Source organism: Triturus cristatus, chromosome 6 (assembly GCF_964204655.1).
Source record: "Triturus cristatus chromosome 6, aTriCri1.1, whole genome shotgun sequence".
Classification (NCBI taxonomy): Eukaryota; Metazoa; Chordata; class Amphibia; order Caudata; family Salamandridae; genus Triturus; species Triturus cristatus.
Window position 1 is genome coordinate 1,247,557,955 of NC_140589.1, and position 16,887 is coordinate 1,247,574,841.

A 16,887-nucleotide genomic window follows, 5' to 3' on the forward strand; every position below is an offset into this window, starting at 1 on the left:
AGGCGGGGCTGGGGGCCCCTGGGACGCACCCCCCCCCCACCCCTTGAATTAAAAAAAAAGTCTGACCCCATGCTTGGCTCAGTAGGGCTGCTTGCAGGAAGCAGGTGGGGCCGCAGGGGTCCGGTGGCATCCCCCGCTGCCCCCTTCTGAAAAAACAGGAGGTGTCCTGGGTGGACACGGGACACCCAGATAAAAAAGTTAAATAAATCAAAAAGTGAATAATAAATGGGCGGCAACAGGCCTTTATTTATTATTCACTGCTTCTTCATGGAGTGCCCCATAATGCCCTTGGAAGGCTATGTACATATATTTATTTTTGTGATGTCTTTAGAAGGGGCAGAGACATCACCAAAAATGTTTTTGGGGGGCTGTAGGGATATCGGCCTCCCCCCCAAGTAACCTTACAAAAAAGCATAAGTCTCCTGGATCATTGAAACCACGACCTTAGGAGAACTAATCATATTTTTCTAAAGCATTTCCCAGACTGTAGCTTTTGCTCTATAGCTGGGATTGCAGCGCCACCTAGGGGCTGATTGAATTCAGTGTGTCAAACATTTATCACATAAAATACAAGTTCTTTATGTAATTATATTTTTCACTGCTTTTTTGGGGGTGTAAAATGTGTAAAGGTAGGACAGAGATGTATTATTTTACTTTTTTCTTAAATAAAAAATCACATATTTCTGGCTATTTATTTTTCACCCCAAAGATGTCACAACAAAAACTAAGTAAAAAGAAAGAGTTACAGGCATGTTGTTTAACAAAACTTTAGTACATATTTGTTAAGTGATTATTGAAATATGGAATTGATGAAAGTTATAGGTAAAGGTTATCTCTTACCTAGAAACATGGAAAGAATGTGCAGGGATGGCACTCGCAAACATCTTAAGCATTTTGAATTGTAGTCCATGCCTCAATACTGTGATCAATGTAAAAGCTCCTGTCACAGGACCCTCACTGCAGTCTTGAGTAGTTGAGCTTCTCGGTTCTTGCAGCGTGGTTAAAGTCAGCTCTCTACCCTTGACTTCCTTCTACTGCTGAATTAATGTAAGTTGTATTCCTAATTTCGAGAGCATGCTATCTGACTCTTAGACAATGGCTACTGAAAAGAGGTCTCTATCACTAACGTTCTCTTCGCAAAAGGAGGTACAGGTAGTGTGGTCAACCAACTATAGCAGATTCAATTACTCCACTGTGAAGCATATTAGAAATCACAGCACTAACCCCTTTGGAGGACTTTGGTGACTCAAGTCCCATGCACAAGATAGTATGCCAGATTTTTCAGATCAATGAAGCCAGGCACATGGTGGAATAGGAGTATTGCTATAGAGTCTTCCAACTCCATATTGCCCTAAAGAAATCAGACATGCAACAGACAGTGTTCTCATGTGACATACCTCTCTTAGGCTCTACAGTGAATTGCAGATCTTCCTATGAAATCGGCAATTAAAGTAATTTAAAGTTGTCACCTTTCAGGTTTCATGGCCATAAGACATCTTGGGAGTTTATGATTCCTCTGGACAGTGAATGCAGTCCTGAGGTCTGGGTAAATGTATTTCTCATTTGGTTCGCTTTTCTTTTCTTTGGGCACGAAAAAGTGATTCAGAGACTATTTGAGGCTGTGAAAATCTTCTGGAGATTTGCCACTCCAGGTGACAAAAGGTGCAGTCAGGTAGCAAGTATGGTCCCACAGTTGTCCATGAGGTTGACACCCTAGCCATTGAGATCCAGAAATACTCACTTAGGTAAGGCTTTTTGGAACATCTCTATCTGGGCCTGCATCCGTTCATCTGATGTACATGTTATACTTTATACCACTAAGGCTATACATTATACTTCTAAGCTTTCTCTGATCATGCACTTGCCTTTCCTTGATCATGAGCGTACTTCTGTGCAGCACCGACAGAACTTTCCTCTGATGGCTCAGGCGATCGTCCAACTAGGACTAATGATAACTATATTATATCTATGTAATCTAGGCGGACGGCACAAAGAGATAATCTGCTCACATGAGAAGGTATGCATCTTCTATGTTACACTATTTCTAAAGCATGACCATGTACAGGGGCTTAGCTTAATTTATTTTATTTATTTAAAGGTTTTATATAGCACTAGCTAGACCCGAAGATATCAGCGCTCTTTACATATTATGCAAGATCATTTGAATGAAGTACATGCATATTTACATACAAAGAAATCATTAGGCAGTCATGGTAGTTACAATTTGCGGACATAAGAAAAGCATGAGCTAATGGAATAAAAGACATAGTAGGCAGGTGAAGAAATCAATCAGCCATGGCAAAGGGTCTAGTCAGATTGGGTGTGAGCTTTGGGAACATAGCTCAGTTTGTGAGTGTGTTAAAATATTTGTTGAGCAGTAGGTATTTATGGTACCGTTTGAAGCAGGAAAAGGAAGGGTTGCCGTGGAGATTTCTAGGGAGTGAGTTCCACATCAGGTGCATGTCCATAAAATTAGTGTGTCTGGGAGGATTGTGTTTTTAGAATGGGAGATGTTTAGTATCTAGATAGTTGTGGTTAAGTGAGTGAAGAGCTTTGTGGTTGATGCATGCAGTCCCTTCAGGAGGGGTTTTCAGGTGTTACAACCCCCTAATAAATGTATTCTTTAGTAAATAGTTGGATACAGGTGCTTTCAGTCAGTTATGGTGTGGTGTCTGTCGGATTTCCCCTAAAATCTTTACATGCACATAGACTAAAACACACAGACATACTCTCCTCTCTTTTGAAGTTGTTAAAAAATGATAGTTATTTTACAAAATATTTTGTTTTATGTACCGCTAACAATCCACACTGTTCTCCCATTTTACTGCCCCTTAAGCCCCCCTCATGTCCTGTTTCTCAGATAATGTATTTTACTACGATATGCCAGCGTAATTATTGGGATGTCTGAAGCTCACACTCCCCCAATCTTACTGGCCAAGCTACGCACCTCTCAGAGTGAAATCATTGTCTCACAGATCCAGTCTTCCATGGTGGTAACCAGTGTTCTAGTCATCTCCCAGACCAACACAGAGACTTTCTTAGATTCAAATGGGTATATATATATATTGTACTGGAGTCTAATGTAATACAGATGCTACACTGCTTAAGCTCATAACATGCTATGTTTGTAAGATTGCCAACAGTGTTAGTTAGTGAAAAGAAGAAATGCCCAGAGATTGAAGATGGAAGTGTTTTACTTTTCCAATCAGATGGGGTTTGTTCCTCATCTAAAATATGGCAACCCTTGTGTGCGCTGGGTGCATTATACAGGTACATTGTTTAGCAAGTGTGATTAAAAATATGTCATCAGTCATGAAATCTTGTTTTCAAATGGGACATACTGTATTTATTACTGTTTAAATGAATAAGCACACGTATACAAATTGAACAGAAAGAAACACTTGGCATGAAGACAGAGGAAAAAACTATTACAAGAGAAAAATACCTGTGTTTTGTCTTCTGGAACATTCAGCCAATGGTTAAAGGCTCGCAAAAGCTTGGTCATTACTTTTCTCCCTGAGAAAAATCAGATTTAAATTATTTAAATATGAATTGAAGAAGCTGTTCTACTAAATTTAGTGTTGAAAAAATGAAATTGTTCTAAACATGCAGACCATATATTTCAGAGGTGGAACCTGGGTTGCACATAAAATGTATTTCAATTTTTTACATACATTTTTTAAGCTTGTTTTGCAATCAATACAAACGTTTAATGCAGAAGTGGTGAACACAAGGAATGATAAAAGCTACAATGAAACAATTCAGACTAAAAGTAAAACAATATACCAGCACATCCCAAGGAGGCCAACAATGTCGAGAAGTGTTACAGTGAGTAATCATGTAGGTCTCTAATAACTGAAGCAGCAAATTGGTAGGGGGCATCAGGGGTATGGGGACAAAAAACTCTAATGTGAATGGGAACTATCCATCTCGGTAGGTAACAGGTATGGGGCAATTAAACCCTCATATTCCTTTGAGTTTGAGTCTCATGTAGATAACATCAAAGCAGCTGGGGAGTCCTGGCACCACTCAAGTCAAGCCATCAGGGCTATTCATATTGGAGCAGGGCGTAAAGGACCCGTAACTATGGAGATCAAAGAGTGGTACGAACCAGTGTCTGGGAAGCCCCCTGAAGGAGAGGGGTGATATTGAGATAGGTATTTGTGGAACAGGAGAATATATGACTGGGACAAATTCAAAGGGTGCAATTGTTTAGCACTCTGACTATGCATCCCAGAACCCTTGTGGGGTCAAGGTGGCAGCCCTAGCAATTACCAGCACCTGTATTGCTCTTCATCTGCGCTATATAGCACTTCCAGGCAGCCTGCTGTGTATCAAGGCTCCTGGGTCATGCTTTCTGCTCCAAGTACACTTATTGGAAGATCTACTCTCATTTACCTGCTAAATAACTGTCTAAATTGTCTAAAATGCAAGTGTGAGATCCATCGACTGTATAATAAAAGAGTATATCGGTCAAGTAAAATATCGAAAGCCGTGAGTCTTTGAGAGTACCATGGGGAAGAGGAAAGCAGCTAGAGCACCGTTGACCAACGGGAAAGGGGCCAAAACCCCAAGACATTCTGTTGAGAACTGCACTCTAAGTGAAATAGACAACTTACTTGTAGAAGTGGAAGGTATGCTTAGGCACCATATAAAACAGCCCGACAAACTCAATAAAGCAAATAAAATCACCCACTTCTCCCCAGACAAACAAACTAAACCAAAAGGGAAAGAACTTATCTCAAGCAGCAAACTTTGTGACCAAAAGAAGAGCCCTAAATAGATCACTGTAATCCCTAATGAAGCTCCTCTAGAACCCACACAGAGTCTTGGCCAAATTGTTGAGCACCCAAGATCTGGGAGTAAGGCATCCCATGACCTGATAATAAACCAGGCGATATGCAAGCCCCACCTTTTAGCGCATCCAGGAGAAAATGGTAACACATTTACTGTCCCGAAGTCAAAAGGAGACATAGATGCCCTGGCTACTGGAGACTTACAAGCCTTAATAGACTTTCTCAAAAATGAGTTTTCCCAAATTAAGGAATCAATTTTCCACACTAACATCTTTGCAGGGTCTATTATTGTTTTGAATTCTCCCATGAAACTACAAATACCCCCTACCCTCGTTCGCATCAGTTTGACTCAATGGGGCTCACAACCATGATCTCTTGGAGTGGTGACTGTAATGATCGACCTATCCACCCTTCAAAAGCTACTATTGTACGTGGTGGTTTAGTTCCACCCCCTTTGCAATTTTCACACAGAGGTCGATACGGAAAGCCATCTCGAAGGCCCAACTACCAGCCTGTAACTCTTCAGTCACAAGGAAAGCATTTTTACAAAACCTGTATGCCGGTTCCCAGACCACCTAGGACCAATTCCCCTCCTGGACTAAATGTACAGAAAAATAGCTACCATTCTGACAACTTTTGAAGTCTTCCAGGCAAGGTACATAGGACTGTCAGGAGGGATAGGGATAGTATGATAAATCTACACAATCCCCACTATGTAGAGAGACCCGAGCAATTTATGATAAATGTGCCCAAGCTGTCAAACGGCCAAAAGGAGAACATAGACTCACTCATAAATAAAGTAACCCATTGGATTCATACCAAAAGACACTTCCGGACTAAAATCCAAGAGGACATTATCTCAGCTTTGTGAGCAGAGGGAGCCAATCAAAATATAGACACTATAAAGCTAATTTTAAATAGACAGGCCCTGGGGAATGGTCTAATTAACCTGGAGGCAAGATCAATTTCAACTTCATTGTCTAACTTCCAGTTTAAGACGAAGATACCGACTGTGGAAAGGGTAGTTCCATCATGGGGACATCTGAGAAAGCCATTTTAATAGCAAAGGAATCCACTATCCTCCCAGTGCTTGTTCTAATCCAAAATGGGGAAGCATGAATTACCCATAATATGAACTTTGGCTATGAAAACATTGATCCACCAATTACTACTCCAATCCCTGTTCTTATTACAGACCCCACAACAGAACTGTCAATTTTATCTTGGAACATTGCAGGGCTGAGGAATAAATTAGATGATCCGAAATGGACTGAGTTTATCAATTGTTTTGATATTATTTTGCTCAGGACACTTGGTCCTTGTCCCCAGTGATAATAAACGTTGGACTGTCCTGGTATAATGGGGTTGATTGTGAAGGGTCCTAAAGGTTTTTTTATCAAACTGCTTAATGTTTACAATTGACCAGGGAATTTACAAAAGGAATCACCTACCCTGTTAAAACTTAAGCATGCTATTTCCATTGGTCCCCCAAATGTTCCATTTATTATAGCCGGTGATTTTAATGTCTCATTCGCACCCATTGCTCCTATTGACTCCATTATGGAAATGGAGAACAGAATCAGAGATGTCCAGAGATTAGATTCATAAAAAGATGGTCTGCCATGGCCCTACAGTTTAGTGTGATGTCACTTAAACATGGCTTTAGTGTCTGTAATGGTAGATCTAAATCTGATCCCCATAGAGATTAAACTTTCACAAAGGGTTGATCCAAGAGCAGGATTGATTATATGTTTGGGGATTTCAAGATCTTGCACACCATGCTTGACATCAGGATGTATAAAAGGGGTGGTAGTGATCACTATCCATTACATCTGTCTATAAACACGATCCTCCCCCACTGTGATTCCATAGTAGAAGATCATTTTAATACCAGAATAGTGCTGCCAAGCAATGGGAGAGCTGTCAAATAGGGTAAAACCTTGAAGAACTCTGAGACTATGATAGCAATAGATAATTATTTTAACACCGGAGCTGGACTCTTTTCAGACAATCATGATATAGGAGGTTAATTTATGAAAGCACATCTTGCGTTGCTTATAACTCAGAGTTGTTTATGCTCTATTAAATTCAAATATGTTAACACACCCAACACCAATCCCTCATCGTGGTTTAACTTCAAATGTAAGCAAGCTAAAATTACACTTTTAGCAGCTTTCAAGCTGGGGGACACATTTCTGATTAGAACTAAAAGAGTTAATACATCATAGCCAAGTCCAAATAAGAATGCATAAACAAAAGGTTGGGAGGATTTGTTTACAGCATCTAGATCTGGGGACAATAGATGCTTTTGGCATATAGTAGCTAATGGAAACTTAAGAACTATTAACCATTTGGATCACCATATTCCTGCCCACATTTTGGATCAACATTTCTGAACCTTGCAGAATAACGCTCCAATTCCACAGCAAACTGTTAGCCCAATGGCATCATGTACCAAGTTGGATGGTAAGGATCTGTCACTGAGATTTACCCTAGAAGAGACAAGACGAGCTGTAAAACAACTAAAGTCCGAGAAGGCACCAGGCCCTGACAAAATGCCAGGTGACCTTTATACTTCAGAGCAGGAAGTAAGGGTCCCATACATAAATAAGCTTTCAAATCTGATTCTGGAAGGTGCAAACATCTCCGAGACATGGTGAGGAGCAGAATTTGTTCCTATATATAAGAAGGTGGATAGGAGTAACCCCAGGAATTATCGTCCCATAAGCCTAGTTGATAATTTACAAAAAACATTTTGTCTCAGGTTTTAGAAAAGCTTAAGGATTAGATAAATGCTGACAGTATCCTCACTCCCCTGCAAGTCGGTTTTAGACAGAAGACTAGTACTGTTGACAATGCAGTAGGAGTATATACAGCTATTCAAAGACCACCTTTATGTAGCAATTGTGGACCTCAAAACAGTTTTTGATTTGGTGCCTAGGGTTATGCTATGGCAACTGCTGGAGCAGATGGTGATGGACACGTCTTTATTATTTTTAATAACTAGACTGCATGAATCAAACTTTGCACACGTGATATGGGGCCCAAAAGGGGAATTAACAAAACATATTGCAATCATGCATGGAGTCTGTCAGGGCTGTGTTTTAGCCACAACTTTGTTTTCATTATATATTAATGATGTGATAAAGTATTTACTCGATTGCACACATGATTACACTAGATTATGTGGCAAGTCTATACCAGGGCTCTTATTTGCCGATGATATCCTATAGGCTCACAATACCTTTTGAATCAATTCACGCTTTTTTCCAAAGTGAGGGGTCTAGAGGTTAATATTACAAAAACAAAAAATATGTGCATCAACCCCCACAGATGCATTAGAGGTGGTTCTAGTATGGAAGTGACTCCCCTACTAAGTAAGGACACATTCGATTATTTGGGAATTTCAATTTATGAAACTAGTTCTTGAGTAACTCACATGGTCAAAGTAAGTGTTTCTCTTTTGCGTGGAGCACACGCTGTGCTGAAAAGATATGAAAATACAAACCCAAGGTATGTTTAACCAGCCATTGAAATATATCATGCCAAGATCTAGAGTGCGGCCCTGTATGGAGCAGAGATCTAGGGGTATGTAGGGAAAAAAGAGGTGACCATCGAATACATTGTTTTAATGGATCTCTGTTTAATTTACCTTGGAGTACTCCTATTATCCCTTTAGTTCTAGAAACCGGCCCCTGGCAGATCCGTGATATAGCTGACCTTTGACCTCTGCTACTTTGGGTGCATTTGTGAGGTACCCCAGAGTTGGAACCATACTGCAAAGGAATTAACCAAGTTCCTGGGTATCCCTAATTCTCAACCCATAAAGTGGCTTTGCACATTAAAAAAGACCCTTTTACCGAAAGGCATGAGCCAACTCTGTACTACATCTTCTGCTACCACCACTAATGTGAAATCAGCTGTTAAAGCAGCATACTGGTCATATGTGACAGAGCAGTCCTATTGCAGTGGCAGTCTGGGTTTGCTGGCATCAGCTTTCCTTCAGTTTAAACCTAGCCAAGCATTAGAACCATACCAGGATAAAATAAGACATGGCCAGATGAGGACCCTATATGTTAAATTTACATTGGGCATACTCCAGACTGGACATTACACCAAAAACTGGAATAACCATCCAATAGCGGCTTCCTTGTGTGGCATGTGTGGAGCATCCTGCAATGACATTAAACATTTACTCTTTTATGTCCCCAGTATAAATATCCCAGCAGGAAATGGATCAAGCCTCTTTGTAACAACCTGGGGCTAAGAAGTTATTTGATAGCCACCAGGACATTAAGAACAAATACAGATGGACTCACTGTATTTGCAGTGAGTAGATATCTCCATGCTGTCTGGATTATAAGAAAATGACTTGGCATACCATAATAATCATTCCCCACTTATGTACTGTTTTGGCAATCTGTTTGATTCAAGGAACCATGTTTCCTGAGAGAACGGGCAATGGCCACTTACAATTGCTAAATGATTTCAACTGTTAGCTTACCCGGACCACGATTGTAATTGTTTATAATGTTGTCCTTTTTTGAGGAGTTGTGACTCTTATAAATAGGTTTTTTAGTGATGCATAGACAACAATGTGGATGCACAAGCCATAGAGTAATATTTTATGATAATTTGCTCAACAACTGCACCTTTCTTTTTTAACTTTTTATTTGTTTGTTCACAATGTTTTTATGAATGATGCTGTTTATAGCTAGCATGCTTTATGGGTTCATTGAGCCCCGAAATAAACTATTTTGATGATGATGATGACTGGTACAAGGAGCTCCCAGGAAGGTTGTTTATATAGGTGTCGTCAGTTCGTGAGGAATGAGCCCCAGACCTATTAAAGGTCTGTAGCTTATTGTGTAGCTTGTAGACGACTTATTCAAAGCACGCCATGTAGTAAATGCCATCCTACAATGACTAGAAGGTGGGCATTTGGAGCAGGAACATAATTTGGCCAATTCTAGGTCAGTGAAGAGCCATCTAGCGACAAGTTGTGTATTTGGAAGGGAGGTTGGAAGTATTATGTAGAAGCACCAGTCGAAAGGTCAATTGTCGATTGTCTAATCACCTGCAGTTCCTTCCGCAGATTGGCACACATCTGTCAGTCATATTGCCTTAGCATGTGAACAATGTCCCATTCCGCCACGCCGCATCTCCAACAGCAAGAGTCTGCGCTGAGACAAGCACTGTGTAACTTCGTCGGTAGACCAGTGTCAGTGGTGGAGGATCTTAAAATAGTTATACTTTATACTTTAGGCGTGCCTCCCATTGCCCCCTCTTATAATCAGCCTGCAGATTTTCCCAGTCACCATCCAACAATCGTGTGTTAAGACATGTTTCCTACCAGGCCAGCAGTGCTGTCGATGTGGGTGAGGCGAAACAGTGGTCAATCAGTGTGGCAATTAGGCCTACAACAACCCTTCCGATGTTTCCAAGTGTGGATGTATTGAAGGATGGGGAAACTTCATAGGTTCGTAGGTTGATATGTGTTCTTCCATAGAGTGAGTAAGGGCGTGGTATAATTGATTATATCTCCACAGCTGAGAAGGAGTGATGGCAAATTCCTGTCTCAAGTCAGGAAATGTCTTTACGGAGCCACTGGAGACAAGGTCATTAACATGAAAAATGCCATGGTTGATCCAAGTGGACCAGTGAATTTCTCCCCCGTTCCCCCTTCATAATGGCTGCATTGCGCCACAATGGAGCGTCTGTAGTAAACAGTGAGGTCACCTGGCATCCGTAGTAAGTGCTGTTCCAGCAATACCCAGATGGGTAAAGATTTGCTGTGGTTAGCAGATGACCTGAATGGGCCAGTTATTGCACTAAACAGTAGCCCTACAAATGCGTGGAGGCCGCCCTTCTCCATGTAGGAGTGGAGTTTGGTTTCCCTTAGTCTTGGTTTATTTGGACCCCATATAAACTGTGAGATAGAGGCAGGATGGTGGTATGAAGAGAAGTAGCATGCCAAAGATGTAGTTGGATTTGAGGAGAATATTTATCTTGAGGATCTGAACTTTCCCCAGGAGGGGCACGTTATGCCCAGACCATCTACGAAAGTCACATTCCAAGCTACCTATGATCAGTTGTACATTGACTAAGACCATGTCTCACAAGTCCTTATTAATATATACCCCTAGGTATTTCAGTTTTGTGTGCAGCCACTTAAAGAGTAAGTTATCCAGAGAGGCTCTCATAGTGGTGGGCATCAGGGGTAGGGCTTTGCATTTGGACCATTTTAATTTATATCCAGAAAAATGGGAGAAGGAGTCATGTCGTAATATTAAAGTGGTTGCTAAATCCGAGGAGTGCCCTACTGTCAAGCTGTCATCCACATAATAAAAGGACAGAGGACAGAGGGTACCCCTGGGTGAGTGCCACAGTAAATGGCAAAGTAGGAGATTCCTCCACATGCAACAGATACGGTAGGGTCAGGCTACATGCCTTTAGCACGGGTGAGAAAATCATGGCCTATGCCATTGTTTCAGTAGTGCAGAATAGAGAACCTCAGTTGACACAGTTGAAGGTTTTTTTGTTGTCCAGGAAGTGGAGGACTTTTTCATCTATAGCATCAATCACCTATCAGATAATGTGGGAGAGAGTGCGCATATGGTTGGTTGAGGAGTGGCCCGGGACAAAGTCCAACTGTGAAGGATGTCTGAGGAGCTTAATGACTTTATTCAAGTGCATCACTAGAACTGGGCCAATATCTTGACATCCATGTTTATCAGGGAGATCAGTCAGTGACTAGATTTTCTAAGGGGTCTTTCCCCGGTTTCAGGATCGTGGGGATTCTAGTCTGAAGGAATCCTGGAGAGAGGTATCAAGGGCCTCTTTATAGATCGAGATGAGTATAGGAATATTGTGGAGTTTAGTGGTTTATTAAAACTAGCCGGGAAGCTATCCTCTCCAGAGCCTTTCTCATTGGGCTTAGGATAGATCACTAAGGCAATCTCCTCCACTGTTGTGATCGCTCCCTCTAAGTGTCCCTCCACATATTCCATGAGGCACTTTTCACCCCAGGATCTTTGCATTGAGAGGTACTGAGGTACTAAGTGCCTTAAGGGGGTTGTGCAGTCCCAGGTCTAGATGTAAGCCTATGAGGTCCAGGTCTGAGACCCCACAAGGGATAATAGTCACATCCGCAAAACGTTGTGTCATGAACGGGGTAAAGAGGAAGTAGTCAATGTGAGTCCAAACATTATGAGGGCATGAAGCTAAGGTATAGTCTCTGTCCCAAGGGTGTAGCAGTCTCCAGGGGATGTGGAGAGCATGATCCTGCATCAAGTCTTGCAGGGCGCTCCTATCGCAGTTGTGATTTGTGTCAACGACTTGTCCTCAAAAGGAACAATTTACTTACCGATGGTAACATTTTTCTGGTGGACACTCTAACCACAGATTCTGCACCCTTTGAATCTCACCAGGCACCAAGCTAGATATTGGAAACTCTGCCATAGCTGCCAAGTACCAGGAGGTGACTTATCGGACATTCTTAGGCCCCTCTTCTAGAGCGTTGATGGGTCAACACAGTGCTGCATATTGGTGCCCTACCTGTGAGCTTATATATATACATTTGCCATACCCACTGGTAATGAGCGACATAAAAGGAAGGAAATGACAGTCTAAAATCTAGCCTAGAACCTTATTAGCTTCAGGGAAAAAAACCTTGGAATTAGATTGAGGATGGGCACTGAGGATTCTACAGTTAGATAAAGCTTCCACCAGAAAAAGAATAACTGTATGTAATTTGTTCTTCAGATGGTGACGTTTAACTAAAAGGTTTTTACATTTTAAATCAATACCAAAGCAGTACTCTCACAAGCTGGTTGGTCAGAACAGTAGACTTACACTAGGAAGTCCTACAGTGCTGAAAGAGCTAAATGACCTTCCCTGTAGACATGAAAGACAACACAGTGAAGCCTGGTGAAGGTGTGGTGGACAGCCAAAAAGGGAATGCACCTGGCCAAGGCCAAAGGAGCACCTATTTCCCTGGATAAATTAGTGCAAGACCCTCAGGAGGCTCCTTTTACCATAGCACAGCAAAGGACAATCCACCTTGACGAGGTCAGTTTCTGGATAGCCTGCCCTTTTGTGCAGTATCAAGGCCAAAGAAATGTTGACTGCCACACTGTTCACCTTTTTACTATCAATATAATAGCCAAGTTCACTTAGGATCCAACCAGTGGCACCTCTCCTCCTTTTTAGAGAAATGCAGAGGAGAAAATAATGCAGGGAGCATAATGAACTGCCTTCATGAAATGGTGACATCAGTTTTGGTAAAAAAGAAGTGCTACCATCATGAAAAAAGAGGGTATTATGAGGCTGAACAGACAATAAATGCAAATCAGTGAGATGATGTGCAGAAGTAATGGCAAAAAGAAAAACAGTCTTGAAGGGTAAAAGTCTCAGGGTGCAACTGTGCATAGGATCAAAGAGTGAGCACATCATAAGGTAAGAATCAAATTAGGGTCCCACAGATGAGGCTGGGGATAAAGTATGGGCAGTAAGCAGCCAGAATAACATCCACCATCTCCAGTGGAAGATCTAATCATCTCAGTTGACTTATCTCAATCTCCACGCAGGGAAATATAGATTGTGATGGTTTAGATTCAAAGCCATACCATGTCATTGGGATGGCAGGACTTACCAGAGAGGCCGTGGAGTGGAAGGCATATGATCAGATTTCGCAGACTTTTGGAGCCCAATCCATGGTTTATGGACCGCTCCTGTGCCTCTGACACTGTCAAGTGTACAAAAATGTTGTGTATACTGAGGAGTTTGAGAGTCGTGCAGCCTTTGGTTGAAATTCTTTGTCGTCTCCATTAGGACACTTTTGTTAAAGTATAATTTAGTCAAGATGGGGAATACATGTCCTGTATCAGGTAGCCTTGAGGCATGTGACAAGGGTGCATTTTTGACACATTCTTCTTTTTACTTTCCATCAATGGTTTAGAGCCCTTTTTTGCCCTTAACGGAATGGATATGCCTCAAATAGCGATTCTCGCAATCCCTGTCCTTTTATATGTGGAATGTTGCTCTCCTTGCAGGAATAGCACATGTGTTAAAGACATTGCTGGACCTCTTCATCTGTGTCATGAACAATCTGGATCTTACCGTTAATATGTCAAAATCTTTTACCATGATCTGCGGCCCTTCAAAGGCCAAAACTAAAATACATAAGATTGGGGAAGTTAAGATTAACAGGGTGGAGCACTTTAGTTACTTGGGGATTCCCTTTGATGGGGATTTGCAGTGGGGACATGTGCTTAAACTGAAATGTATGTGGTTTAAAAGCTCTATCAGGGTAGTGCTTAGGTGTGCTTCCAGGATTCGACATAAGCCTATGAGGGAACTAAGGCATATTTAAAAATCCAAATGTCTGTTGATCGCTTTATATGGAGTTGCGGTCTGGGGTTACCTAAATAACATAAGGTTGAAAAAAAATTGCGCACCCATTTGGCTGTACCTAAGAGTACGGCAAACATTATTTATCACAATGACATTGGCCATAACTATCTTGAGGATTTACCTGGTTTTTCCCAGTTGCATTTATGGCACAAAATCTGACTTTGCTCTGATGCCCAAGTTTCAAAGTTATTGAATACTGATGTATTAACATTTGATCATGTAACCAAAATTCAATGGTTTGCGTACCTGAAGTGAACTTTTAAAGAAATGGGCATCCCAGCCTTTTGTTTTTCCCCTATGATGCTGGAGTCCGGATCCAAAGAAGCTTTCATAAAACTTTATTTTTGTTATATAAATGATCAACGGATTTTAACGGTATTGCAGCTTATTTGACGCTTGTCACTGATACACAGTACTGATTTTCATCTAACCTGTCTTAGATTAAATACACTATTTTTTTGCTAGTCTTCCCTCTTCAGTGTGCCTGATTTGAACATCTTCGTATTTGCCATTGTGGCCAGGCACAGCACCAAACACTAGTCACATTATGCTTTTATGTTCCCTTTACACATATCTTCACAAGCGCTCTTTAGGTCTTGCGTGGCGTTGCAGCGCAAAGTGCTGCTCGCTTCGGCGAGTTTTATTGTGAATGAGGATTTTCAGAAAAGGGCTTTAAGCCCCGCCCCTCATTTCCATTGGCTGGCGTCACTGTTTATGCTAAACGGTGGCCTGCCATTGGAAATGAGGGTTTTTGGGTGATGCCATTTCGCCTCCGATCGGACTGGGTCACCTGCTTTGCTTCTGTCGCAAAGTACTTTCTTAACTATATGAGGCCATGTGTTTCGAATTAGAAACACATGGCCCCATAAAGACAAGAGATCGATGCTTGTTCCACCCATGCTCCGGCTGCAGCGCAGTCCTCTTTCACTTTCGGGACCGCGCTTCATTATTTAATTAATTTGCCGTGGAATTTGCCAGTCGGGCTGTTTTCCCTTTTGCGGCCGGACCACGCTTGTTTTCTTTAGTTATTTGCAGCAGCCTTGTTTGTTATGGCCTGATCTAAATTATTGGACAGCTGTAATAGTGGACCAGATTTTCCAAAGAAAGCGCTTAACTCCCGTATTCGAAGAAGCATGATATTAGAGATTTACATAGACCGCTCCATAATCTCAGCTTCCCTAGAAAGCGCTCAACTCCCGTATTTGAAGAAGCATGATATTAGAGATAAATATAGACCGCTCCATAATCTCAGCTTTCCCTTGAGAATTAATTGTTAGGGTGGGATTCTGAACGAATGTAATGTGGAATAATCATAACCATTTTTACAGTACTGCAAAAAAACAAGCTAATTTTACTTTCATACTCGCTTGTTAGCCAACACCGTGGTTCTTGTTTGTCTACTTCGGAAGGATGGATATCTAAGGAGGCCCTGTATGGATTCATTCCGTTCACCTATGAATATTTTGAGAGAGCGTTTAACTAACTAAACTATCTTGCATGCTATTACCATAACTTTTGAATTTGGACTAAGCCTGGGCGTAGTTTGCAAAGTAGCGCTACGCATAGCTACGCAAAGTGCACTTTGCACTACGCGAGCTACGCGTAGCACTTTGCGAACTGGGTAGTAACCTGTTCGCACTGTGCAAGATGCCGTTTTCAATGATTGCACAGTGCGGACAAGCATCCGGCACTGTGCAATCATTGAAAACGGCATCTTGCACAGAGTGAGCTGTAGTTTTCTGCCGCGCGAGTAGATTTTTACTTGAGCTGCAGCTTTCTCAACACGGACTGGTAGTTTCTCATCGCGAGCGGTCGCGAGCATACGCGACCACTCGTAATGAGAAACCTGACCTCCCCGCTTTGAGAATCTCGCCAGGAGGTTTATTTTCCACGCTCGCGATCGGCAACTTGATGTTGCTGATCGCAAACGAGGAAACAGTCTCGCCAGTATGTCATTTTGCTTGCTCGCGGTCGCCAACTTGACGTTGAGGACCACGAGCAAGCAAAAAAGGACCGCTGCACTATGCTACGCTATGCGTGTTTGCACTGTGCTACGTGCAATTCGCGTAGTGCGAAGTTGGACAAACTTCAGAAACTATGCGAGCGTAGCATAGTGCTTTGCCCAGGGTTACTTTGGACCACGTCTTTGCCTTTAATTTTATTAACTTCTAGTTTTCCCTTGCAGCGCAGGGGGAGGTGGGGGCACCACCCTTCAGGGAGTCTTAGATAGCGGCGTTTCAAGGTCCTCTCCCCACTGTTGCTGGGAGCTTCCATAATTGTACATTAGGTTACTGTTCCAGTCATATCCGTCTCTATGAAACGGGACATAATCAGGAAATACTGTCCTTTCATTGAGTTGAGTGCTACGTGCGGATATTTGCACGTTACTGGAATACATCCCTTTGTGACTCTGTCTACCTTCCATCTTTATACGTCGGTACAACGGATGCCTCTACTTTGGGTGCTGACACGTGTAATTCAAGCAGCACCATGACGCGATTCAGTTTGTGCTTTTTGCTGCTGAAGTAAAAACGCCACTCAGTGCTCAGCACGGACGTGTAAGAGTGGAGCCGTGCATGGCGTGGGCTTCCTCTTACCCAGTGGAGATGGGCTCCCTCCTTCCACCTACTGCAGTATTTTGTTTCTCTTACCGCCAAAAAGCTAAGGCATATGTGCG

General features: G+C 42.0%; 1 protein-coding gene and 1 long non-coding RNA gene across 2 annotated transcripts in view; one reads left to right on the plus strand and one right to left on the minus strand.

The window, feature by feature from the left end:
- LOC146821256 (uncharacterized) overlaps positions 1-16,887 on the plus strand; it is a 601,412-nt gene that overhangs the window by 302,305 nt on the left and 282,220 nt on the right. The window lies entirely within an intron of this gene.
- The window catches only part of LOC146821257 (geranylgeranyl pyrophosphate synthase-like), a 428,148-nt gene that overhangs the window by 131,704 nt on the left and 279,557 nt on the right, over positions 1-16,887 (minus strand). The window contains exon 3 of the mRNA XM_085609337.1: positions 3,446-3,516. Coding sequence (XP_085465463.1) covers positions 3,446-3,516 — 71 coding nt within the window. The remainder of the gene's footprint in view (positions 1-3,445; positions 3,517-16,887) is intronic.